This window comes from Equus przewalskii, chromosome 22, assembly GCF_037783145.1.
Source record: "Equus przewalskii isolate Varuska chromosome 22, EquPr2, whole genome shotgun sequence".
Lineage (NCBI taxonomy): Eukaryota > Metazoa > Chordata > Mammalia > Perissodactyla > Equidae > Equus > Equus przewalskii.
Genome location: NC_091852.1, coordinates 43,128,899 through 43,156,826, shown reverse-complemented (window position 1 = coordinate 43,156,826; position 27,928 = coordinate 43,128,899). Strand labels below are relative to the sequence as shown.

Genomic DNA, 27,928 nt, shown 5'->3' with positions numbered 1-27,928 from the left:
AAAATCTCATAATTCAAACTAGTTAAAAAGCCCAGGTTAAAATTAAAATTGGTAAAGATGAAGATGTTCTTATCTAGCTCAGATTTTAACTCCTAGAAGTACAAATTTTACTTATCTAATTTATATAGAAATTTTATTTGTATAGGATTTGGGTACTTAATGGTAAATGAAGATAAGATGTATAAACAATAAAATTTGTATTGCAAATATTCAACTTTTTAAAATAAAAAATGCCACAGGAAAAAACAAGCAAACGTGTGAAAAAATAAATGACTCAAAAGTTAACCATCTAATACAGCTCACTTATAAATCTGTTAGAGTTCTAAATGGATGTACTTACGCTTGTCTTTCAGTAAATATGATATCCATACTTTGTGTTTCTCGATCATTTTGAGCTTTAAGCTGAATAAAGAGTCAACACAGAAATTAGTGATAAAAAATTACCATTAAACCAAACTATTTCTTTAAAGGTTATTCTGGTTATGAACTCATTGAGAGATTATTATAATAATCCTAATGCCACATGCAAAGTTTTAAAAATATACAGTATTTGTTTCATCTAACAAACCACAACACCAGATACAAAGAAACAGTCTTTTTTGCAGACACTGTAATCTCATACCAAAAATATTCACTGTTCTCTAGTGATCTGTCAAATAATCCAACGTAAACTTAATTTATGTGAACAGAATTTCAAGAATTTTTGGGTCTTTAATAGTTGATTAGTAATATGTTGAATTTAGACCCAGTACAAGTTTTATTCTTAAAACATTCAGGACTTTACCTGAGTACTCCTAGTTGACACTATCTGTGCATATTCAGCCTAGAATTTGAACCTATCCCAAATAAGTGACAAAACACATAAAGAAGTTTCTACTTTTTACATTTGGCATTAGAAATATAGTTTTTTGAATTGGGAATTCTCTTGTGTTCGAAAGCTAAGAATAATTTCATTAAATTATGCTTTTAGAACCCTAATTTAGAAAAGAGTGATTTTATAAATTCTATGCTATCATAGTTTTTGATTATGTAAATAAATTATAAGCTATATAAGTTATAAATTGTATGTCACGTTCTTCCAAATGTTTATAATCAAAATAAGCTAGCTACTATCACTTTGTTTCCTGCCAAATAATCTAAGAACACTGAACACAAATTCTCAATTACCAATCAAAAGTAGTATTATGTCTGGCAGCATGATAATTATTTTTTCTACTTTTCTACCTTTCTTATAAAACTCGGTAAAGGTGCCATGGTATCTCCATTGAGTACTCAGCTCCATTTGTGCAAATTTTAACTAGAAGTATTGCAAACTAGTTTATACACAAGGAAATGTAGATGGGACTCCCTAACTAATGCTGAGTGTGGGACCAGTTCAAACACAGCCTTGTAGAAAGACACTATAGCATCCTATTGGGAGAGCCAACCAACAGGAAGAAATTTAAAAAGAGCAAGTAAGGGAACTCAACCATAATAGTGGTAGTTAGGATCAGAGAAATACCTATCTCTAAGGTCCACAAGGTTTTATCAAACTATTTCCAGATAACAAATGCTTTGTTTTGGAGGATATGATCTATGTAGATCTATTGCTTACATTTATAAATGCTCTTACCATGTTGTAATCATTCATTACTTCTTCCATTTCAGTATTGGTATTAAGTTTATCTACCAACTAAAAAACAAACAAAATACATTCTATTAGTCTTCATAAATTTTCTCTATACTTCCTAATATAGATATTCAATCTTACAAATAATTAGTTATTTAAACACTAATACTTTGAAATATTCTAAGATAAAAACAAATACTGAGCTACCTAAGTAAGCATATACTATGCATTTGGCCAATCAACAAATTACATTTTTAGAGTGGAAAAGTGAGTAGTAATAAACTACTCTTCCTACAGATTGTACCTTGAAGAGCTCTGCCTGCTCTGAAAAGATGTCTGAGCTTATAAGCAAGGTCTAGAGAAGACAAAAGTTTGGGGCAGATCTCTCTCTCTCTTTTTATTTTTCAGAGAAGGGTGTAAAACAGATTTACAAATTTATACCAGTGAAAATGTAAAATGATTTTCTTAGTCTTCTAAAAATAAAAAAAACCACAGGGTATGGCACAAACAGAACACTAGTAAGCCTACTTCAAAAAGTAGGCAATGACAGCAATAGCTAACATAGTTACCTTGTGCCAGACACTGTTCTGAGTCTATTATAGGTATTACTTCACTTAATTTTCACAGTTACTCTATGAAGTAGATATTACTGTCCACATATTGCAGATAAAGAAATTTAGCAAGTCGTGGAGCAAGAATTTGAACAGGAAGGCTACTAAAAGCAAACTATTTGGGTCTAATTGATTCTAAAAGACTAAGCTTTACTAATGTAATATACATCAGTATATATCACATTTTCACTTGTGATATGAATAATAAGTGCTAATAAGACCCAACATTTATGCAGATCTTACTATACGTTAGATACTTAGCTAAGTGCTTTCTCTGTATCAGGTGTTAGCTCGTTAAACCTTCAAACAGCATATTTCATGTTATTGATATTTCTATACTAAGTAATTTACCTAATGTATTCCAGTACAAGTAAAAATCCCTTTCATCTAATGTCATTTTATATTTTCTAAAAAATGATTTTTCTCATATTTAGAACAGGACATCATTTACTAAAAAAAACTGCACTGAATATTAGGCCCTACAAAATGTTCATTTTGGATTATGTTCAACAAATTTGAGAACTATAATATACTATAATAAGCAAAAGTTTGTTTATAAGTACAATATAACAACATCAAGTAGGTATATCATAATTTACCCAGCCATTACGGTAGAATGTTTCTTATTTTGTGTAACACTATTTTTTAATAGGAGATGAGAGATAAAAGTGTTTCTCTTCATTGAGTCCAGGCACTATTGCTGCCTAAAGCACCCACGGAGTCTGAAGGAAGAAAATTTTGTCAGTAGAAATTTTCATGGGGCCAAGATCACCCCAAAGATTGGGGCAGTTATTAAGCCTGCTGAGGGATTATTTCTTCTGAAAATCACACTAGGAAGCATCCTTAGTGGAACTACGTTTATGTTACATACCCTATTTTGACAAAAGGCAAATACTATATTTTGAATGAAATATATGGATGGAGGTAATTTGTGTACAAAACAAATAGATTCTTAAAATTTCATGGTGACACTTCATAGCAATGTAAAATTTTTTTAAGTAATGACATTGTTAGTACCCAATAAATATTAGCACTTTTTAAATTATTTTTATTTTTTATTTTTTGGTGAGGAAGATCTGCCCTGAGCTACCATTTGTTGCCAATCTTCTTTTTGCTTGAGGAGGAGTTGCCCTGAGCTAACATCTGTGCCAATCTTCCTCTATTTTGTATGTGGGTCACTGCCACAGCATGGCCACCGACAAGCGGTGTAGGTAGGCACCCGGGAATTGAACCCAGGCTGTCAAAGTGGAGTACAACAAACTTAACTACTAGACCACAGGGCCAGCTCCTAAAATTATTATTTTAACATTGTTAAGAAAAAAAACATGAGTTTCTGTATTTGTAAGTAAATGCATCTTTTAAAAAAATACTCAAAGAATACATATCAATCTGTTAGGCCAAATTATTTCTAGGGAGGGAAATGAGGGAGAAAACAAAGGGACACTTTAATTGCTACACTTTCTGAGGTTTCCATTTTTTTGCAATAACCATGTCATGTAAATATATTTTTAAAGTGGTAAAAAGCAATGAAAATATTCAAATGAAATTCTCTCAGAAAAGAGTAATACCATGTTGTAGTCTGCTAGTTGTCCTTGGAACTCTTTGATTTCAACAGCTAAAGTCTCAGCTCTGCAAACAAAAAATAAATCCATAAATCAGCAGATGAACATTAATGAACATTATGTATAACTATAAACCTACTATAGAACTCCAGAAACATTACATTAAATGTTACTCATAATAAAAAGATTTATTTTTACTGCAAAATTACTCACCTCTTTTCATATGACAAATATACTGAATTCTCTTGATTGTACATTTCTATTTCTTTCTGAAGTTTATTAATTTCTGTTGTAAGTTCACTTATTTTACTTCTAAATGAAAAGAAATAAGAAAGTCACCAATACTTCTAATTCAGAAAAGAGTCTTTCTCAAAGAAAACAGACTTTTCATAAATGTGCAACAATAATAGAAATAGTTTTGTAAAGTTGCGCTAAAAAAAGAAAGACAATTTTCATGGCTTATTTGATTAGGAATGAGGTATATCCCAAATGATAAGAAATTGACATAGATTCTCTAATCATTGAGAAAGATGAAATAGGACTAGAATGGAAACCTGATCAAACGGGTACAATCTAAAGTCAGAAGCAGATGCCTAACTGTTACCCTCAGAACTCCTGCTCCCCTCTAGAATGGGGTTTCTCCAAGAGCGGTACTACTGACATTTTAGGTCATTAAACAATGCTTTGGTGGGAGATGGTTTCTTGTGCACTGTAGGATGTTTACCACTATCCCTGGTCTGGATGCCATTAGTACATCCCCCAACACCAGCTGTGACAACCAAAAATGTTTCTAAGAATTGCCAAATGTTCCCTGGGGGGCAAAATCACTGCCAGTTGAGAACTACTGCTCTAGAGTCAAATAATTACACAAATAGCTATAACTATTTTCTCATGCAGAAGCACAAATCCTCGAGATGAGAGGCAATGCAATGATGAGAAATAGCTCTACTTCCTTTCCTTCTTTTGATAAAAAGTGGCTGGATATCAAGAGATGCTATACAACTGAAGGCCTCACTGTTAATTTTACTGATGCTAGCTTTGAGGGCAGATGGGCAAAACCTACACTTCTCTCTTTTTTTTTTTTAACATTGGCACCTCAGCTAACATGGTTGCCAATCTTCTTTTCCTTCTTCTTCTTCTCCCCAAAGCCCCCCAGTACATAGTTGTATATTCTAGCTGTGAGTGCCTCTGGTTGTGGCACGTGGGATGCTGCCTCAGCATGGCCTGATGAGCAGTGCCATGTCCGTGCCCAGGATCCAAACTGGTGAAACCCTGGGCTGCTGAAGCGGAGTGTGCGAACTTAAGCACTCAGCCGCCGGGCTGGCCCCCTACATTTCTCTTTATTGCCATCCAGGAGCTGGAGAATCAAAGAGATCCAGGTAACCGAGAAACAAAAGAGCCAAGGACTAAGAAAGAAAATAGAGTTTTTAGGGCTTGATGGAAGGATGGAACAGAAGTAAGAGAGGAAAAAGATATAGATGACAGGCCAAGAAGAAAATAAAATAATACGGGAAAACGGAGACAGGAATGTAGGACATCTGAGAAGAGAAAAAGGTAGGTAGAGAAGGAGAAACAAGTTCCTAATTTAGAGCTACACCCTTAGAGACATACAACAAAGCTTATGAATTAATTAAAATTAGGCCATATGTGTAGGAACTGACTAAATACTCACATAAAGCTGTGCACTAATTAATACATCATAAGTTAGTATAAACATTTTCCCTTTCTTATTAGATGTAACTGGTAACATTTCAACATTATGAATAATATACTTCAGCATAATTAGTGAAGGAAGCATAAAAGATTATTCTTATCATTAGATGAAAAATAGTGAACTTGAAATACATAGCTCACATTCATGCAAATACATAAAATTTAGAATCTCAGCCTAACTGTATGATCACCTCTATTTTGTAGTACAGCCAAATTAACCAGCAATTATGTTAGAACATAAAATAATTCTTAGACATCAACAGATACTTAATCATCTTAATAAGTACCACAGTTAAAACTTCATGGTCATGCGTAGAAAAAAAAATTTCTTTATTTAACCTACCGAAGAAGCCCAAGATAGTAAGATTTGTCTAATATTTGCCTCTGGGGACCTAAAAAAAAATTTTTAATGTATTAGTGTTCAGTTTGGAAATGCCACCAAAATAGCAAATCCAAAGCTCAACCAGAATTACACTCTACAATTCTCTGATAGTCCTCACGAACGCCCCAATAAATCTAATAATCAAGAAGAATCCTTGAACTGGAAAAGGGAATTAATCTTAGCATCATGACATAAAGGAAACTTGATTTAAGACCACAAAGATGAGATTAGAGGTGTGGCTGTTAAGACAGAGACTCTACAGGTCAGGTTCACTGAATGGAAACTGGGTCTAAGTGAATCTAGAACAGGGCTAATCTAAGAGAACTTTCTGCAAAAATGGAAATATTCTGTATCAGCATGGTCCAATAAAGTAGGATTACTTTGGATAATGTGGGATTACTGAGCACTTGAAATGTAGCCAGTGCTACTGGGGAACAGACTCTTTATTTTACTTTATTTTAATAAATTTAAATTTATTTAGCTACATGTAGCTATTGGGTATCCTAACAGACAGTGCAGATTTAGACTGTGAATTTCTCAATGCAAGCAAGAGATTATGATTTGCCATAATTTGTCTTGGAGACTTTTTTAGAAACATGATCTTACATTTCAGTAGGACTAAGAAAGTATTCTTAGTTTAAACATCCCAAACCTTGAGAGAGATGAAATGCCTGGAAGGTGTGAGAGGGAAGGGTAGGAGTATCGACTGGGAGGTCTGTGCTAGAAGAGGGAGAGAATGTCTTACTAGAACGGGAAATGGAGCACCAGAGCACGTAAGAACAAAGGTCACAGCAGGGCACGGTGCACAGTGGCAACTATCAGAATTAAGAACTAAGACCTTGAAGTATACTGGGAGAAATGATATTCTTTCTGTTTTGAAGGAGAAATTAATACAGCATAAATATCTGATGAATTCTCTATATAATATGAGTATGTTTCTGTGCTTAATATTTTTTATTAAGTAATATTAAACATATAATCATTTCTGTGAAAATATATATATACATTTGTGTGTGTGTGTGTGTGAGGAAGATTGGCCCTGAGCTAACATCTGTTGCCAATCTTCCTCCTTTTGCTTGCCCCAACCCTAACTCTTTCTTTTAGAGACTGTACATTTATTTATTATGTCCATAGCCATTAAATTGACTTTCGATGAGTCAAGTTCTCCCTTTCACTTTTTCTTCTTGCCTTTAGGGGTTTCAAGGAGTTTCCCTTCAGCTAGAGCCAACTGTTTCTTCAGGAAGATTGCTTGAGGAAGACTGTCCCTGAGCTAACATCTGGCTTAGTCTTCCTCTATTTTGTATGTGGGACACCACCACAGCATGGCTTGATGAGCAGTGTGTAGGTCTGCGCCCGGGATCTGAATCTGCAAATCCTGGGCTGCCAAAGCAGAGCATGAAAACTTAACCTTTGCGCCACCAGGCTGGCCCCTCTGTGAATATTTTTAAAGAGTAAACAACTATATAATTTTGACTCTTTTTTTCACAGTATTGATAATTATTAAGCAAGCATTTCTAAATAATCAATTGGTTTTTAATATTTAGTGAGCTAAGTGGTATTATAATACAGGTAAGAAAATTTAAGTCTCCTGAAAGGCATGACATACTAAATTCTAAGAGGTAGTATGCTCTCTTACAATTAACCTTGTATCAGTAGAATATCTTCATCCCTGATAAGTCATTTGTCACAAATACAGAAAAAAAATCATTATAAAACAGTTCACCATTCTTTGATTTATATACATGAGACCAATTTTGTGAATCATAATATACAGTATATTGTTATGCCTTTCTAAATACATACAGAGAGGCATAATGAGAGATGTAGTATAAACCTACATGCTAGCCTCATTTCCTTACTTAAGCATTACAATGGAATATTAATTATTAGGAAAGGTAACACTTCTTGACTCACTTCTCATAAATACGCAAATATCATAATAGTGTCATTTTGATAAAGAAATAATCAAAAAGTATTTCAGAATATTTCTATATAGTACTAGAAATCTAGTTTTCATTCCTGAGCTTTTCTTTAAATTATTTCAAATTTCTTCAAGTTAGAGCAACACTCCATGTTCAGAAAAACAAAGTTCAAAATAGCTCATACATGTATATAATCCTCTAGTTCACAACGTATTTTCACATTCATTCTCTTATTTAAGGCTCACAATAATTTTGTGAATCAAGGAATAAGAATTGAGTAAAACAGTCTCTTTCACTCTATAATTCTGATTTGGTAATATGGTACTATAACATTTCTTATACAAAATATACTCATCTTCTTAAAATAGATACCTTTCATCCCAGTTTTCATTCCACTCAAACCTTGCTGTGTTACAGGACGATCAGCAACTTTGATTTGAGAAGACAGAACTCCTCCTGTTCCTATGGGACCACTCCGAGAGCCTGGTCTTGCTGTTCCAGGTGGCATCTAAATAACAAACAAGACCACGGTTTCAGTAAAGTAGAAAAACACTGTACCTTTACTATTGTTAAGACTGCAAAGAGAATATTAAAAAAAATTAAAATTCTATATAATTTGTAAAATATTCCTTATATTTTTGAATGTCTGAAATATGAAATATTATTAAATAAAATTCTTTAACATTTAAAATTCTAAGAATATTAAATAATACATTTCTTTAAAACTTAAAATTTTATGTGTAGCCATTATTTATAATACCCTGAAACTGGAAAGGAGGTAAATGTCCACATATTTGTCCTTAGCTAACTATAGAAAATAGTTTTAAATAAATTGTAGTATATAAAAAAAATTTACAAAACAGTATGTATAATTCCATTTTTATAAAACAAAAAGTCTGGAGGATTATATAAAAAAAATTAGTAACAACAGTTATCTTTATATAATGATATTATAGTTCATTTTTATTTTGTCTTTTATATAATTTGGTGTTTTCAGCATTATTAGACTAAGTATATATTACCTTTAAAATTAGAAAAAAAAACAATTTTCATTTTGAAATAAAATTAGATATAATTCCATCACAAGACAGCCATGTAGGTTTTAAAGGGCTTATATCATTCAGCAAGTATTCATATTATTCGTCTACATGATTCTCTACTTCAGGTCTGCAAAATCCAATATAACATTATAGGCCCTGAGGAAAGGACAAAAGACTCCTGTCTTGTCAGTTCATATATGCGGTATGTACAGGCATGGGAAGGTATAAAAGACAAGCTGAAATTGTTCCAAGAGATCCTTCTTTTGTTTATCTTCCTTTCCTTCTTTTCTTCCCCCCCCCCCCCCCCCCGCCAAAGAGTAAAGTAGTAGATTAAATATGTAGCAGAAATTTTAGATAGGGGTTGGATACAACCACTGTCATGCATTTGGATTGTTTTTCATTCTGCTAGCTGGGAGACTCTGATCCTATCAGCTAACATAGTTCTTAAGTGACTCTGAGATTACTTGGTAATTATTTGGAATATGGGGGCCAGCAACAGTAGCACGTTCCAGAGAATACGTTGGACACAGAACACTGTCAACTATAAATTCAAATGAAATGAGTCCAGGCTTATGCCGAGTGATCTTGGGGAGAGAATTTTAAATCTCTCTCTGGGTAAACCTTCTGAATAATTTCCTCTTTGACTTTATGCAAGCTTAATTATGACAGCCACTCAAATAACTATGCTAATTTTTTTTAATTTACCAGATGAAAATATAAATTAAAACTCCACACATTAAAAAGAATGAAGTAGATATGTATTCACATGTAAATATATTTATAATATATTATTGAAAGCAAAGGACAAGGTAAATAAGAATGTATATAGTACTATCCTCATTTTGTAAAATACTAAAACCATACAATAATACATGCACATGTGTTAATGTTCATAAATGGATAGAGAAAAGGCTGGAAGGATACATGTCACATGTTGAGAATGGTTATAACTGGGGTAGAAGGAGGGACTCTGACACTTCTCCTTCGTTTGTATGTTTACGATGAACGTTACTACTTTAAAAACTGCAAATATTAAATAGGTGAAGCACCCAGCAAATAGCAGGTGGCCAAAAAATGTCAGATTCCTTTTACAAATATTTAATTAACAAGCATAAATTCTTACTAGAATAATAGAAGATACCCTAGTTCAGTACTATATATATAAAAACTTTAGAAAAATCATATCAGTATAAGTTGATGATGATGTTGATGATTTCACCCAAAACTCTAGAAAAATCTGAAAACTTTAAACCCTGACTTTACCAAAACTATTCCCTCCCAAAATTGCTGCTCTTCTTATGAATTAAACACAGGACTCAGCATTCTCTCTAGTTTGCAGTTAGCCTACTGTCCGAGCTTAAGTACCTCAAATATACCTTACAAGGTCATCAACACCATCTGTTGTGAGCATCTGAGAAATTACTATAAATATTTTGGTGTATTCATTTCTATGTGCATATAAACGTACATTTTTATGTTAAATTGACACCATACTGCTTCTTTCACTTAATACTGTACTGTAAAAATATAAAATTATTTCCCCAAATATTCTCTGAAAATAAGTTTTACTGCTTACCCAATAGCCAATTATACGGATAGATATACAATTTAGGATTCACCTGTTATAAGGTCATTTAGGTTTTCAAATTTTCACTATTATAATTACAATGAAAATGTAATAATTATCTCTATAGGATATTATTCAGCTCAAAATTATCAGTTTATAAAGTTTATCCAATATTTTCTAATATGGTGTGTTTCTCTTATCGAGTCACTGATTTATGACACTATCTTACATTAAGCTCTTAACATTTACTTGAATTTGTTTGTAGGCTGCTCTGGCAACCAGGAGATTGTTTTTCTTATCATTTACGATATATTTTATATGAGAGTATTATACTTTTCATTGTTGTTTTATTGTTCTACGTGAATTTTAAAATAGTTTTATAATGATATTCTCCCCACTTCTCCAAAAACAAATCCCATGGAATTTTAATTGGACATAGGATTTATAGCCTTAATATAGAAAGAACTCTTACAAATTAGGAAAGTTTGCTTTTTCATTTTAAGATTCTAAACTCTATATATGACATAGATGTTTCCAATATTTTTTACCAGTTTCTCATTTTTCTTTTAATTTTTTTAATGGTGTTTTCAATTTTTGTAAATTCAAATATATAAATATAAAAATACTTTCCTTTTCAGTATTTGGTATTTCTGTCATTTTTACAAAGGCCTAGCCCACACAAAGTTTATACGAAATACTTGCCTATATTTTCTTCTAGTATATCTATGGTTTCTTTTTTATTTTATTTTATTTTTTTTTGGTGAGGAAGATTGGCCCTGAGCTAACACTTGTTGCCAATCTTCCTCTTTTTGCTTGAGGAAGAGTGGCCCTAAGCTAACATCTGTGCCCATCTTCCCATATTTTGTACGTCTGACACTGCCACAGCATGGCCGACGACAAGTTGTGTAGGTCTGTACCTGGGATCTGAACCTGCAAACTGGGGTGGCTGAAGCAGAGTGTGCCAAACTTAACCAGTATGCCTCCAGGCCAACCCCCTGTGGTTTCATTTTTTAAATTTAAAGTTTCTAAAATATCTAGAATTCTGTGTGAGAGAGGGATTAACTATTTTTTTAAAACAAACGGTTTACCAGTTCTTTGAATGCACTATTGAATACTCTATGCTTTTCCAACTAATTTGAAATGCCACCTTAATCATGAATTAAAATCTTACACATGTCTGATTCTGTTTCTGGTCTACTCCATTTCAACTGATTCTGACACCAATACACTATTCCACTTAAATTACTGTAGCATTAAAATAAATTTGAATATCAGCATGAGCAGACATCTTCTCTCAATAGTGTCTTTCAGACATTCTCCCACAGTTATACTTTTAAATATTTTCCAAAAAACAAACATATAATAATATGCTTATAGAATAAAGAAAGAATAAAGAATCATCTCTTGTGATAGACAGGCTTTCCAACTTCTACCAATACATATGCACAAGAATTCAACAGATTTACTTTAAACTTACTCCAGTCGCCACTCGAATATTTCCTGATGGGGGTCGTACTCCAGAAGGAGGCCTTCCTGTCAACCCAATTCCACCTCGTGACACAGGGCGAGCTGCTGAAGGTTTGTGATTACTGGCCATTGTTTACTTTAACCACTGTTTGGAAACAAAGAATAGTTCAATTCTCCTTTGCTGTCTTCTATAGCAAGACACCAGCGACCCACATACCCTTCCTTCAAACATTTAACCCATGTTGACTTTTCTTGCAAATTGCCATTTCAGCTACCGCTACAAAGCTAAGCCTGCTTTAATTTTGTTCAAACTTGATATTAGTCTTCCGTTTAGAACCATGAAATCATTAATTACAACATGCTTTCCTCATTTCCCTTACCAAAATGCAAGCCCCGCTGGTTACCTCTCTCCTGTGCTTTCATGCATACTCTAGTAAGTTTTCTCTCCTGACATATCCTCCGTCTTTCTTCTCTCCCTCTCTTTTCTCTGTGCTTTCTGGTCCATGATTAACTCCCTTATATTCTCAGACCTGTTATCAAATACTTCCTTTCACTCTTCACCTTAACGGAATCCAGGCTTTCCTAGAAAACACTTTCGGCAGTGAAGACTGCTGTTTTAGGTTGCCATTCCACAATTCCAAAACAAAGGAGTAGGAGGCACTCTCCTTGCTCCCCAGTGTCACTTTGAAAACATTATTCTTCCAAGTCCTTACAAAAACAAACAGGATTCTCTTCCTTTGAGGACCAGGGAATGCAATCAATGGCGCTGGACCTTTCCTGGTTGCTTTAATCTAGGAACCTCCTAATCTACCCCCCAACCTTTCCTGAAGTCTTTTGCACCCAGTTCACAATCTATTCCAGTCCCACCAACATCCTGGATGATTTCCGTATGGACACTGGATTCACTGTCTAACATACTAGCTTCACAGTTCCCTGACCTAATTTCAGTAACCATCTCAACATCACTTCAGTCATTCATAGCCGTGGCCAGACCTGGAGCTTGTCATCATCTGGAATTGCTTCATCTCAAATGCCTTAATTGAAATACTTCATTCTCTGCCCTTAATCTCCTCTCCTTCTGCCCTTATCTCATCTTTATTCTCACTATACTTCCCTTTAAAACCATCTTCTTAATTCATTCATTCTCTTCCAGTTTATCAGCCCCCTCCTTTACTCCAAAGAATACATTATTTAAAGTTTGGGCTCATAATTTAGAATTTTATTTTTAATTATGGGTCATGACCTATTAGTGGGTTGTGAAAACAACTTGGTAGGTTATGACCAATATACTTTAGACATAAAATAAAACAGAAATTATGAGAGTTCACTGTACATAGGAAGAGTGTTGCTTCATTAAATTTTTGTTTCAGTTACATTTATAAAAATTTAAATAGATATGTATACTGGCTTATAACGTAAAATGTATGTCCTATTATAGTTCATGTTCAAAAGAGTTTTAAAGATACTGATCCAGAGAGAATAAAGAGAAAAAGAGTGCCCAAGACTCTGGCCTAAGGAATGTCAATAAACGCAGGTCACACAGAAGAGGAGAAACTAGTATAAGAGATTGAAAATGAAGCCTCAGAAAGCAAACAGAAAAACCAGGAGCGCATGTCAGGAATGCCAAGAGAAGGCAGGAATGGTGAGCCACGCCACTCACTGTGGGAATTCAAGTAAGATGAACACGGAAATATCCACTGGATCCCCATGTAAGAAGCCACTAATGGCCTTGGGGAGGGCAGTTTCAAGGACTCCTTTTCTTCTCTACACCAAACTACGGTCTCATGAGCACCATCAACTAATTTGTATCCTGGAACTCTTCTTCAACCCATCCGGCACCATCAGAAACCCTTCTCTACATCCAACCTGGACTGCTGAGCATGGCTGGTGGAAATCACACATCTGTACAGACTGGAGTACTGTAAAGTAATAGTCACCAAACTTAGCTGGACCTTCACCTCAGAAATTGTTTTATTTATCTTTGACAAGCTACTTCTCTCCTTGATGATTCCAATGCTTAACCACTTTTCTACCTGACGTCTGTTCTTGCCACTCTTAGTAGATGACTTAATTTTCTCCTAATTTGAGAAAATTATGACTTAAAATCTATCATGTTTGGAGCACACAAACTTACCTATATCCACCCTGCTCTCCAATCTCAATAGCTATCCTTTCTCTCATTCAAGATCAATCTCTATTCTGATTTACCTTCTTGATCCCATCTCCTCTGGGACATTAGCCTTCCTCCTCTTGTCCCCACCCCCATCTCCCTTGGGGCATTCTCCCACTCCTGCCTATATCTTTAAACTTTCTCTTTTCTTTCAGTCCCCTTATCATGTTCAATTCTTTCCTGACCTTAAAAACTACTATCTTGATCCTGAAACCACTTTTAACTCTGTCCCATATATCCTTTTCCGACGCAGCTAAACTCTAAAGAATAGCTTATATCCACTTTTCTCTACTTTTTCAATTTCTACTATTTTCTGGATTCCTACTACTCCACTCAAACGGTCCCTGCCAATGTAGCTAGGGATGTAAATGCCACCTCTCTGTTACTGGTGTCCACTCCTACACGAAATCATCTCCATGATACTCCCCTCTGCTGGTTCTCCCTTTTCAGTCACCTCCATCGATTCTACCTGCTCTTATTAGCAGAATTCCTCAAAAGACCATCCACGCTCTATTTTTCTTTTTTCTCTTTAAGCTCTCCTTGGGTCACCTCAGCTACACTTACAGTTTTAACAATTAATAAACAGATGATTCACAACTTCATATGTCCAGCCCTGACCCCTCACACTCAATCTGAGGTATTTATATCTAAATAATTACTTGACATTTCCACTTGGATGTCCCACAGATATTTCAAAATAAACACATGCAAATGTAAACTCATTGTCACCACCCCCCACCATGTGCTCTTCTTCTTGGTACAACCTCCTAGTCATATAAGTCAGAAACTTAGTCCTTGATTTCTCCCTCTCCTTCTTTTCTCATAGCTAATCACAGAGTCCTACTGATTTTATTTCTAAATCTTTAACATGTACATTCCTCTCTATTCCTGTAATACTGATCAGGGCCTCACGGACTCAAGTGTATTGGAATCTTGGCCTCCTAACTTGTCCCCTAGCCTAACTACACATCTTGCCTGTTATGTTCCCTAAGAATCCTTACATGACCAATTCATAACCACCTCTACTTTCTTCAATTTGAGTCCACAGGCCTGTCCTATACGCTACTATGCATCCTGAGCGTATGTCTATCCCAGTGCCTCTCACACCGATTGAAATGATCTGTTTAAGTATTACTCTCCCTTGAGGGCAAGAGCTGGAGCTTATACATCTTCATATCCCCAGTATCTATCTCAGTGCCAGGTAAAAACTTTCTGTTCTCTTTTATACTTTCTGAATTTCCTCCCACATGAAGGCATTGCAGATTACAAAATTTACTAAATTGTTAAAAACGAAACAAATCATTTCTTTAAACTAAAATGGCTTCTCAGTTGTTAGACTCTGTGTCTAGTACTTCTCTGGTTTTCCTTGGCATCACTCATGATCAGTCTTAGATTGCCTGTCTTCTTTCTACATTCTTTCATCCTCTTCTTACAACTCCAACTATGTTGATGACACATAAATCAATGTCTCCAGTTCTGTCCTTTAAATTGGGCACCAATTCTGGATTTTCAACTGTTCATTAGAAATTTCTATTCGGATATCCCATTATCACTTTATTCTGAATGTGTTCACACCACATTTACAATCTTCCCATTCCAACTAGCTCCGTGATTCTATTCCCTTGCCATTCTGAACTCTGCAGACAAAGTAACAGAATTATCACTATTATTATTTCAAGGGGAGTTTCAAGAAACGACTTTTTGAATGGCAGACGAGGTCTATGATCAAAATGGTACTCTAGCTTTCTTGATAACTTTAAGAAAATGTACAATATATAGAATTTCCCATCCGACGTTCTTTGCCACTGCTTTACTGTTGTGGAAAAAGCTTAGCATTAAGTCAGTCCCAGCGGGCAAAAAACCCAGGAAAGGCACTAGTAACAAACATGCCACTAACTCCGGGGTTATTCACTCAAATATTCACACAATCTCCGCGGTTATTCACACAATCGGAGAGAAAGGCTTGCCTTTGGTTCCAGAAAAATCAGGGGTTCAAACTTTAACTCTGACGGTACTAGCCGTATAATCATCCCCTCGGGATGTGTTTCCTCAACCTTAAAACACAAGCGTGTCAACGAGGTCTACCTTGCAGAGCTGTTGTGAAGATTACAGATACTATCTATAGAATAACCTGCCTCCTAGTTATTATAACTATCATTATCCTCCCATTTTAACATATATGAAGGAGAGGAAAGTTGCCAAGTCCCGTGCGATGACCAACAGACAGAAACCTATTATTCCTTTGAGGAAAACTCCTCAGGCCATGGTGAATTTTCTCTGGGAGGCTCGTGGCTTCTTCTGGTCTGGCCCTGGCAGGGCTCCTCAGGGGAGTCTTTGAGGAGGTCTCTGCGCACCCTCCGCCCGACTACAGCTGGGAGTTCCCTGGGCCCGGGGAGAAGAGCTAAGAGCGGCGGAGCTCGGATTTGTTTTGTTTGGAGCGGAGCAGCATCTCCAGGGGACGATAAGGCTCAGGAAGGAAGGTGGGAGAGACGGAATACGGGATTTCTCACCTCCGCCGCCGCAGAAGGGAGATCGCTCCGCTCAGGGGCGCTCGAACTTCCTTCCGAGGTCACCTCCAGCGGGGCGCCCACCCGTAGCGCCCGCTCACCCACGCGCAGCTTGTCTGGGCCCTCAAGCCTAACCCCTAGTGGCCGCGCGCCGCCGCGTATCCGGGCAACGGGGGCGGGGCGGGGCGAGGCACTGATTGGCCAATCCTCGGCCTCAGCTCCTGGTACCTACAAGCGAAGCGAGAGTGAATCGCTCTCGCGAGACTTGAGAACTAAGTTCTGTTTTCTCAATACCTCAACGCTTTGCTGGAAGAAGTGGAAAACGGAGAGTTGGCTAGAAGAGAACATTTTATTTGAAAACCTTGGTTTTCTTTATATTCAAAGCAACTTTTCTGATTGTGTGCTTGACCTGAACTCACTCCTAGCGAGTTTTATTATATCGCTATGTAACCTCCCGTCTGCTACCGTGTAATACGTTAGATTTTTTTAATAGGAATTGTTTGACATTATTCTCTGGCAGACAGCATTGTACAGTCTTTTTATTTCTAATTGCTGGTAGTTTTCCTTCCTGTTAGGACTCACAACGTACGCAATACAACATTTAAGTATGGATGCGATTCTGGTACCATCTGTTTCTCTTCATTTCATTGGAAGCTTCATATCTTTACGCTCCCTGTCAGCGTTCTTTTGATCAAGCTTGTGGAGAAGGCTGAATTAAATGGAAAGTGGTCCTAAAAGAATTATTTTAAAATCAGTGTTTTAAAAAAAAGTCACATGAGAAATACTTCATCTCAAATCTTACCTCTCTCATAAAGTAACGAAGTTTTTCTTCCAGTCTTCTTATAGACAGAGCTTAAATGTGATTGCAGCTACAATTATAACATACATACATGTTGCACTTTTAACATTTTTCACATTATTTCCAACTTGCATACGTAATTTATATCCAGATTTATTTTCTTATATGCCTGCCTTCAAGAAGTTTAAAATCAATGCAATGCACAATCAAATAATATGAGCTGAGTTTTCACTTAAAGTTTGTAAAACATTTTCATATAATTATCCCATTTGAGCCCAACATATTTGTAGTGGTCATTTGTTATCCTTTTGGTCACTGTAGTGAAAGGGAGTATAATTTGCCACTCTAAAATATGCCACTTTAATATAAGTATTATTTTGAGCTTAAGGCAATTGAAAAGAACCGGATGCAAGAAAAGCTCTCTACCATTCCCCTATTTGCCTAAAAGGAAGGCATAAATTTTCAAAGGTGTCCCTCCTTGCCTCTCTACTAGGAAGGACAAAAGTTAATCATCGGAGGCAACGTCAGACCCTTTATCAGCCTGGAGACTGCACCAGAGGAATCTAAATAACACTTCACTAACTAGCCTTTGTCTACCATTAGTTTCCCGTATATTTGCCTTCTCATAATTCGCTGCCTCTAAAGACTTAAGGTCCTTTTCTTTTCTTTCTTCTGTAAAAATCTATTGTTCGTTTGTTAAGAAATGCTATATAAGCCCAAGCTTTAGCCAGCTCTTCGAGTTAGTCATCTGTGTTTCTTCCTTGTATCATATGATATACATATTAATAAACTTATGTTTCTTTTTCTCTTGTTAATCTGTCTTTTGTTACAGAACACCAGCAGGAAGTCTAGACGGGTAGAAAGAAAAAAGCTATTTCCTCCCGTGCAACCTCTAACTGCCCAACTCTTCCATATATTATCTCAGAGAGAAGCTACTGACATTACGATTTCTCCCTCAGTGCCTTCAGACGTTCGCGAAGGGGATCCAGGATTTGTCATCTGTATACAGATGTGAGAGCTGAGAGAAACTATTTCTTTTAAATCTTTGAATTGCTTAACACATAATTTTTTTTAAATACCAAGAACCCAGTTTCGTGTTCACAGAATTTAAGGCAAGCGACTGTTTCCAATTTGGCCGCAGCCTGTCTCTTTTTAATTAAAAAACAACGTTCAGTTTGTAAAAATCTCAGGAGACTGTGCAGAGAAGGTTTGGGGAAATCGCAGTAAGGTTGTCCTAACAGAACGCTCGAAACAATCTCATTCAATCGCAAGGCAACGCACAGCCCCGCGGACCAAAATTTAAAATGCCCGGATTCGGCGCGCCTGCGACTCACGCCCCGTTGGCGCGTGGCATTGTGGGATTTGTAGTCCAGCCCGTATTCCGTATTACAATAGACTGTTCAGCCGGGGGCTCGGACAAGGCGTTGGCTGGGAAAGGACCCGGATTTGCACGCCGGAGCGGAAGGGCCGGGCGCGGTTACCTCTTCTTCGGCCGGCGGTGTAGGGTGCAGGCGGGAAGCGAGCCTGAGCTTGGTGTCGGCCTCGGCAGTCGGGACGCACACGGTCTGCGTCATGGCGGGCTGGGGCCGATGATGAATTCCGGTGTGCATGTCAGGGTTGCTGTGTCACTCGGCCCGCTCGGCGCGCCCCTTCCCCGCCGCCCTTCCGCACCGGCTTTCGGGCTCTTCCGGTCTCCGGCCGCCCCACACCGGTAGGGTCCTCTCCCGCCGCGGCCCGGGGCACGCCCGACCTCCCCTGCGGACTGACCTCGCGCGGTGCCTGGCCCCGGGCGCCCGACCTACGAGGGCCATGGCGGGCGGCGCCGCCAGGTACCGGCTGAGCTGCTCGCTCCCGGGCCACGAGCTGGACGTGAGGGGCCTGGTGTGCTGCCTCTATCCGCCCGGGGCCTTTGTGTCCGTGTCCCGAGACCGCACCACCCGCCTCTGGGTCCCGGACAGGTGAGCGCGGCGAGTCTGGCTGCCCCCGGCTGTGTTGCAAGCTTCCTACCGCGAGTGGGGGGAGAGGTACCCTGCCCTGCTCTCCCTCCCCGGCCTTCCCTCTGGTCTGCGCTCCTTCCCAGTTCTCAGAGCTCTGGCACTCTGGGCGCGCATTGTAAGAAGCCAGTGAGATTAGTGGAAAGAGCACGGATTGGGGGAACCGACACCTACTTTCTTGTCCTGACTTGACCACTAACGAGCGGGTAACCTTGGGCGAACCTCTCACCTTTGGGGGCTTCAGTTTTTGGACGATGATTTGCCATGTTTGTTTCAGATTTGAAATTTTACTGATACCAGGTGCACCGTCCTAAGTGAGGCAGTGTGAAAGCATCTGGCGTGTAATTGAAACAAGTCCTCTTTTTTCCGCTAGAATTTGCTCCCTAGTCTTCCTTCGTATTTAGTTTTTGAGAAGCGTAGTCCTTAAGAATTGCATTGCAAAATGTTGCATTGGCTCCTTTCCTCGTTGCCCAAGTCAGAGTTTCTTAGTCTGCCGTCTGTGATGGGCTTAGGCGGACGAGGTGAGACCCCTTAACTGTTTGTGGCTGTGTAGGGATGTGCTGTTTTCTTGAGGAGAGAAAGCCCATTGCTTTCAAAAGATTGTCAGGGAGGTTAACCAAAACAGGATTAAGAAACAGAAGGTTAGGCTCCAGTCCAAGTTCAAGGGTTCAGCCCTGATTTGGCTGGTGTAATACCATCTGGAGGACAGATCTCAGTTCAGAAAGAGAAAAACTGAGGTGAGTTACTTTGTTATGTAGTAAGCCTCCCGTCAGTAGAGGTGTCACTCAGAGTTTGGGTGACCATAAATTCAGATGACAGCTATTTATTGAGTGTCTCCTCTTTGTTTGGGATCCTGAAGAAGAAGACGACAGACCAGTCCCCTGTGTTTATAGAGCTTTCTTACAGTCTAGGAGGGAAGATGGATCAAAAAACAGTGAAATAAATACTCATTGGCATCTGCACTATGAAGAGAACAAATGTAGATAGAGAATTGAGTGGAGAGAGATGTTAGAGAAGGAAGTCCATCTGAGGAGAGTTTTTGGTTTTTTTAAGCTGACACTGAGAATGGAGCTGGTCGAGGGAGCGAGGAATGAGGAGGGTTGAATTGGGAGAGCATTGTAGGCAGCAGGGGGAGCAAGCACAGAGGCCCTGGACTGAGAAAGAGGACAGTCTGAGTGCAGAGGGAATCAGCTGTGAGGGGAGGGCTGGTCTTAGGGGCTGGCAGGAGCCAGAGCATGCCGTGGTAAGGGCTGAGGAAAGGAGTTAGTAGGTAGAAGCCTTCCAAGAGTTTCAAGCAGGGAGCACAATGGTTTGATTTACCTGTTGACAAGTTTCTGCGAGCTGCTGGTGGGGAATGGATTGCAGAGGATACATGCGGGAGTAGATCTGTGTGGAGGCTTTTGCAGTAGTGCTGCCAAGACATGATGATGGACTGCACAGGGGTGTTGAACAGCTCACTCCTGTATTGAATCGCGTGAGAAGACCTCTGCAGGTCTCTTCTAACTCGAAGATTCTATGATATTCCAAACCTCTTAGTAACATGAATACGGAACTTTTTTGTGTATTTGAGTACAATTACTGATTATGCTTGTAGGTTTAAAACTGAATGCGGGAGAAACGTATGCCCGGTAGGATATAAACATTGAAGTACGGAGTAGCTAAAGGATGCCTGTCGTAATAGTTGAATCCTGTCATTAACTTTGTACAGCTGTGTTAGGTTAACAAGAACTTAAATCACTGGAGTGCTTGCATTTACCAGGAACTTGAGCAACTTTGGGCTGAAATGATCCTGTTTGAAAACTGGTTCTTTTCATTTAACTCCTGTGATTTTTTGCTTCTGTTTTTCAAAATTCATTTATGTATTTATTCAACTAATACTGATTGAGAGCCTGCATTGTGCCAGGCACAGGGCTAGATAGTGGGTGATTAGTGAAATAAGCTTGCCTTACCTCTCATTTCCAATCCTCAGGTTAGAGCATCTCATAGTTAGTGGGTGATGAACCTCTTATTCATCCCAAATAGTGTCTCAACCATACCTTTAGTGTTATAAACAGCGTCTTTAAGGCTGACATCCTGACAATTTATATTTCATGGTACATTAATAAAGTTAATGAAGTGCTGTAAAATGTTTGGAGCCAGGTAGTAAATGAAAATTGTTTTCCCGTGTGCATTGCTGCTAGGGTTCTGGATCAGGATGTGAAGTGTAGGGATGGACTGGGAGTGATGGGAGGAATTTAATTCAGTTTCACAGAGGCAAAATAGTTCTATTCCAGCATGGACTAAACCAGATATCTTGTCTGTCCCAAAAGCCCATTGAACACTCAGAAAGTCACTGGGCTTTCTGAAGGCCCTTCAGAACGGAGACAGTATTTTTTGGTTGTACATTGAACTTAACCAGTTAACATGCCATTGTTTCAGACTGCTTCAGGCCTCTATCGGCCCACTTCAAATTAAACTGTATTTCTCAGGTCTATCCCCGACCATTGCTTTGCCTTTTGAAAACTACTCATATTTGAAAGATGCAACTTCAGATTTAATATCTTGTCTTGAGTCTTTCCTGACCATACAAGGCTGAAGTGACTTCTCCCTCATGTGAACACTCAGCACTTTGGGTCCTTAGTCAAATAGTTCAGTGGGTTTCTTAAGAAATCAGGGCCATTCCCTTCCTACTCTCCCCCCTTCTGTTTCCCTTTTTTAGAGGCAAAATTTTCATCTCTTTTAACATCTTATTTTTGTGTTTTACTTTCAGGTCAATATATCTAAAGTGCTGTATTGCTCTGTCTTTTTATTTTTAAAATTTTTTATTTTAGGCATTATTTTATTCTTACTGTGAAATATGAGAATTTAGCTCTCTTTCTGCCCTCTACCAACGCCCATCACATATGCATCCTTTGTATGCCCTGACCCTTATAATTTAACTGAATTTAGACTAAATCAGTATTTTGTGACTGCACAGAGTCTATCTACACCTGAGCTGTGGAATAAACTCTTATAACTTCTCAGTTTCATGGTCTCCCTATAGCTAATAATTGTCTTGCTTTTGGTTTTCGTTTGCTTAATTTTCTGTGTATTTATCACTAACTCAACTTCACATTCTTTGTTGTCTAAATCTCCCCTCGAGACCGTGGGACGTATTGGATATTTTACAGTTTCATCTTCCTGACCTGGTGTGTCTGCCCCTGGTGCTCAGCTGGTCCTGGGCTCGCTCTCCGCGGTCATCTTAGCGATTCTCCTGTTGGGCTGTTTGTGTTGGATTTCTATCATCAACATCCTTTAACTTTGTGTTTCTTCCTTTGACACTTTATTGGAGCACATCCTCTGGGAACTTCCTGAAACATATCCATTGATAATAAATGTATTAAGACCTTGCAAGTCTGAAAATTATTTTATTCTGCCTTGTTACTTGAGTAATAATTTAAGTCTTTGTAGCATTCTAATTTCCAAGTAATTTTTCTTCAGAATTTTGAAGCTCTTACTTCATCGTCTTCTAGCCTCTAGTGTTAGAGTTGAGAAATTTGAAGCCATTCTGATTCTTGACCTATAATTTCTTTTCTCTCGAAGGCAGTCTATATTCATCCATTGTTCAGGACCATTAGTGGGCCCCTTTAATATCAAAACTCCTGTCTGTAAGTTCTAGGACATTTTCCTAAATTAATTCTTTCATTTCTTCCTCTCCATTTTCTTTGTCCTCTTGTCTGGAACTTTTAATTTAGATATTGAACTTGTTTCTAAATTTCTTTTTTATTTCTCCTTCCCTCTCTCTTTTTGCTATACTTTCTCAGAAATTGCCTTGACTTTTTGTGAAATTATGTTCTTGTTTCATAGTTGCAATATCTTATATTTAAGAATGATAATGATTTTTTATTTTTAAGTTATTTTTTCCTTAGTGATCTGTTTCCTCCAAATTAGTTTTTACCTCTCCCTATTTATTTTGGTCACTATATTTCATGCTGGAGGAGGCTTTTCCAGAATGGTCAGCGTTAAGGGTGGAGAACTAAAAACTTCCTGGGAAGCTCGGCTCATAGGTGAGGCTTGCTGGCTGTGAGCTTCACTGTAGGGTTATCTGGCTGGACCGTTTCACTGGGCTGATCTCCTGCCTAGAGGATGACTGCCTGACCTGCATGGTTTTGTCTTTGGTGGTCTTGGGCTCCATTATGAATGTACATGTTCCTCACAGCCCAAGGCTCAACCATGACTTGTGTCCCTCCAGCCAAAGATTTTCATCTTTTTTTTTTTTTTAAAGATTTTTTAAATTTTTTTCCTTTTTCTCCGCAAAGTCCCCTGGTACATAGTTGTATATTCTTTGTTGTGGGTCCTTCTAGTTGTGGCATGTGGGACACCACCTCAGCGTGGTTTGATGAGTAGTGCCATGTCTGTGCCCAGGATTGGAACCAATGAAACACTGGGCCGCCTGCAGTGGAGTGTGCGAACTTAACCACTCGGCCACGGGGCCAGCCCCTCATCTTTTTTTTTTTTGAGGAAGATTAGCCCTGAGCTAACTGCTGCCAATCCTCCTCTTTTTGCTGAGCTAATATCCATGCCTATCTTCCTCTACTTTATATGTGGGACCCCTACCACAGCATGGCATGGCGTGCCAAGTGGTGCCATGTCCACACCCAGGATCTGAACTGGCGAACCCTGGGCCACCAAAGCAGAATGTGCGAACTTAACCCCTGCATCACTGGGCCAGCCCAGATTTTCATCTTTTATTTAAAAAAGCTTCAGGGGCCAGCCCCGTGGCTGAGTGGTTAAGTTCACCCGCTCTGCTTCTGCAGCTCAGGCTTTCGCTGGTTCGAATCCTGGGCACGGACATGGCACCGCTCATCGGGCCATGCTGAGGCAGCATCCCACATGCTACAGCCAGAAGGACCCACAACTAAGAATATACAGCTATGTACCAGGGGATTTTGGGGAGAAAAAGGAAAAATAAAATCTTTAAAAAAGCTTCAGACTTTCACTGGGTGCAAGAGGGACAATTGTCTGGCTAGATTGTTTAGCTGCTTTTTTTCATTAATACTTTAAGTATTTTTCATCGATTCAAGAAATACTTATAGGAACTTTGGAAAATAAAAAGAAGAACCAGATCTGGATTCTGCCATTAAGAACTTCAGAGACACTACAGAAGATGCACGTAAATGTCTATACTGGGAAATGCTAAGGGACACACATAGGTAGATTTAATGGTTTGCATAATATAGAGTTTTAAACATGTCCCATCTTTTAAATGTCTTTGGGCTTATTCGTAAAATGGTTTCTAAAAGCGCATTTAAAAAAACCCACCAAAATAAAACGGAAAAGTTAAAAATAGCTACTACCAGATACCTTCTTTTGAAGATTTTTTCTTTTGATTCAGCTTCTAACTCATTCTGAAGCCTTTCAACTAGTCTTCTTTATTCTAGTTCCTACCTTCTTTGGTGCCCATCTCTAGAGATCCACAGTGCTAATTCTTGAGCCTTTGGGGAATCATTGGTAAGTTGGTCCCCTACTTTCCCGGACGCCTGCTTAGAGTTCGTTTTCCTCAGGTCTCTCAAGGCCTTTACTACTTTTCTGTCAGCTTTCAGTATTCAAAGTTCTATTCCTGTTCCATTTTTTTGCTCATTCTCCATGGCCTTCTGGGTTTATCCATTTCTTAAAATATATGTACATATGTACATACATATATATTGTTTTAGTGGTGTTTGGGAAGGGAACAAAAATAGATATGTGTTCAGTCTTTATCCAGGAGTCCTGTCTTTTTATATGCCTAGTCTTATCTCCTTGAACTAAACTCCAGACTCCTTGATTTAGCTTTTAGCTTGTGTAAGGGATATAATTCTTTATATCCCTCTCAGTAGCTAACTCAAGTGCCTTCCACATAGTGTACCATCATCTGTTTTTTGACTTGTTATGTAAGTGGTGATGCTGAGTGACTGACGTGTATAACAAATTGGTTATCCTTCTGATCCCAAGGCACTTATTAGTATCTTGTGTTCCTAGAACAGTTATTTATATATCCCTGTATTAGTTACTTTAGTTTGTATATTGAGAATGATTGGTATTCCAGCTATTTGGGTACACATACTATACTAATGGTATAATGTTCCATACTCTGAAAATGTCTTCTCTATGTTTAAGGCTTATTGATAGTAGATTCCATTATCCTAATTGTATGAATATTTCACTTCACTTGGGATTTCTTAGGGTAACAGTCACTGATGGGTGGAAATGAAGATGGAGGATGAAAAAAGCCGCTTAAAATATTTCTTTCCCTCCCTTTTCTTCCTTGATCTTTCTGTTAATTAACAGTCTTATCAATGAAACACTAATTCAGCTTCTCCTAATCTGATGTAAACCTCTGTAGTAGCTAATGTAAACTAGCTATTTAATATTTAATTTAAAACAAATTCTTAAAATAGTGTGTACTCTAAAGTTCAACCTAGACACTAAATGAAAAGGAGTCCTTTGTCAACTTATGTCCTGGGCTAAGTCGGAGGACAAGTACATGTCTTATTAATTATCATGTCTTTCCAGTCCTAACAGGGGCTTTACAGAAATGCACTGTATGAGTGGCCACTCCAATTTTGTATCTTGTGTATGCATCATACCTTCAAGTGACACATACCCTCATGGACTGATTGCCACTGGAGGAAATGATCACAACATTTGCGTTTTCTCACTGGAGAGTCCGGCACCACTTTATATACTAAAAGGTCACAAAAATACTGGTGAGTATAACACTTTGGTGTTTTTCTGTTTGGAGAAATTTCATCCTTTTGAAAGTAAAACTCACATATCCGTTTTTCCTAGTTTTTGTTATGTTTGATTTACCTATAGCTATGGCTTGATAATGAAAACCTTTTTGCATCATCATTGTTCTATATATTCTCTGTTATAGATTTACTGTAGTCATCAGAAAAGGTTGACATGCTTGTATGTGTAAAAAGTAAAGTTTTCAGTTATGGAAGGAAGAGGCTCTATAATTTTAGTATACTTTTTGATTTTGGTTTCTTAACTATTTGGTGCAAGGAATTCATTTACTCTGGAAAACTAGGAGTATTTCTTTATCTTTTGGCTATGTATATATTTATGCAGCAAATCGAAGATCCAGAAGGAAGGTGTTTAGGACATTAGTATCATTATTGAACAATATTTAATACTTTTGAATATTGTTTTCTATGATTTGTATATATTTCTGATTCTCTTATATTCCTAGATTTGTGTACGGCTTAACAGCTCTTTGTTATAAAATGATATGTTTAATCAGTGCAGTATGGTACTTATTTTTTTTATGTATCTGGAATAGTTTGGGACATCACTAAGCAAATAGTATGGTCCATAAAAACTTTAACTTAATTCCTTTAAAGAGTTTGTAAAATGTTTTGTGTGTATATGTGTGAAATCTTCAATACAGAGTGATAGTTTTTTTTTTAACTTTACTAAGGAGATCTTCAAATGTATACGAAAGTAGAGACATAGTATTTTATAATGAGTTGTATATAAACATATGTAAAAGAGAACAATACAATGATCTCTTTCACCCAAGTATTTACATAGCTTCAAAGATTATCAACATGTGGACTATCTTGTTTCATCATCCTCCTCTTCCACAACATTTTAAAGGAAATTTCCAATATACTGTTTCATTTGTGAATAGTTCAATATGTAGCTCTAAAGTAGAGCTTGGCAAACTTTTTCTCTAAAGGGCCAGATAGTAAATATTTTAGGCCATATGGTCTCTTTCACAACTACTCAACTCTGCTGTTGTGTGCAGAAGCAGCCATTGACAATAAATAAAGAGATAAGCCTGTCTGTGTCTCAGTAAACCTTTATTTATGGATACTGAGATTTGAATGTCATATAATTTTCACATGTCAGGAAGTATTTTTGAATTTTTTTCCTCAACTACTTACAAGTATACAAACTATTCTTAGTTTGTACATTGTACAAAAACAGGTGGCCCATGGGCCATAGCATGCTATAAAAGTTTTAGTTTGCTCTAAAAGATAAGGATTCTCTTTTTTTAGAAAACAATATCATTATGATACCTAAGACAAAACAAAATCTAATTTCTTATTTTCAATATCTAGTGAATGTTCAAATTTACCCATTTGTTTCATGAATTTTTTTTTACAGGTGGTTTGAATTGTGACCCAAACAAGGTCTACATATCTTTCCATCTGTTGGTTTCTTCCCTTTTTTCCCCCCTCTCTATTTGAAACCAACTTATTGTACCTGTAGAATTTCCTACAATCCGAACTTTGCTGATTTACGTCTTGTTGTTTCCTTTAACATGTTCCTCAATCCCCTCAATGTTTTGTCAGCTATTAGTTAGATCTAGGAGCTTGATCAGGTTCAGGTTCATATTTTTGGCATGAATAGTTTGTGGGTAGTATTGTATATTTTCTACTGTAGCATGTCAGGAGGCACATAATCTCTCTTTTTGTGATGATAAGATTGATGGGTGGGTTGAAGTGTTGTATCATCCATTCATTATAAAATTCCCATCATCCTTTTATATAATGGTTTTTAGCATCTGTTGATGATCATTGCATAGATCCAGTATTTCATTACAATTTGCAAAATGATTATACTCGAATTCTACCATT

The 27,928-nt window shown here is 37.5% G+C and overlaps 2 protein-coding genes and 1 long non-coding RNA gene across 14 annotated transcripts in view; 1 reads left to right on the top strand and 2 right to left on the bottom strand.

Annotated features, from left to right (window-relative positions):
- Positions 1-18,937, bottom strand: part of IFT74 (intraflagellar transport 74) — a 98,999-nt gene extending 80,062 nt beyond the window's left edge. For 9 of the 12 annotated variants that reach the window (XR_011531631.1, XR_011531628.1, XR_011531627.1 and 6 more), the window contains exons 1-8: positions 16,554-16,745; positions 11,884-12,018; positions 8,172-8,307; positions 5,839-5,887; positions 3,996-4,094; positions 3,789-3,849; positions 1,613-1,672; positions 341-402 (exon numbers count right to left, since the gene is read on the bottom strand). Coding sequence is in view for 6 of the 12 variants with exons in the window: in XM_070590216.1 (XP_070446317.1) it covers positions 341-402; positions 1,613-1,672; positions 3,789-3,849; positions 3,996-4,094; positions 5,839-5,887; positions 8,172-8,307; positions 11,884-12,003 (587 nt within the window). In the remaining 6 variants the exon portion in view is untranslated. Of the gene's footprint in view, positions 1-340; positions 403-1,612; positions 1,673-3,788; positions 3,850-3,995; positions 4,095-5,838; positions 5,888-8,171; positions 8,308-11,883; positions 12,019-16,553; positions 16,746-18,830 lie in introns of those variants that run through there. The other 3 variants (XM_008519053.2, XM_070590215.1, XM_070590214.1) reach the window with 3 other exon arrangements.
- Positions 18,938-27,928, top strand: part of PLAA (phospholipase A2 activating protein) — a 38,768-nt gene continuing 29,777 nt past the window's right edge. The window contains exons 1-2 of the mRNA XM_008519050.2: positions 18,938-19,307; positions 25,854-26,047. Coding sequence (XP_008517272.2) covers positions 18,958-19,307; positions 25,854-26,047 — 544 coding nt within the window. The 5' untranslated portion in view covers positions 18,938-18,957. The remainder of the gene's footprint in view (positions 19,308-25,853; positions 26,048-27,928) is intronic.
- Positions 19,611-20,833, bottom strand: LOC139078616 (uncharacterized). The gene is made up of 2 exons (XR_011531634.1): positions 20,664-20,833; positions 19,611-20,250 (listed from the first exon to the last, which is right to left on the bottom strand). It is a non-coding gene; the product is annotated as an uncharacterized lncRNA (long non-coding RNA).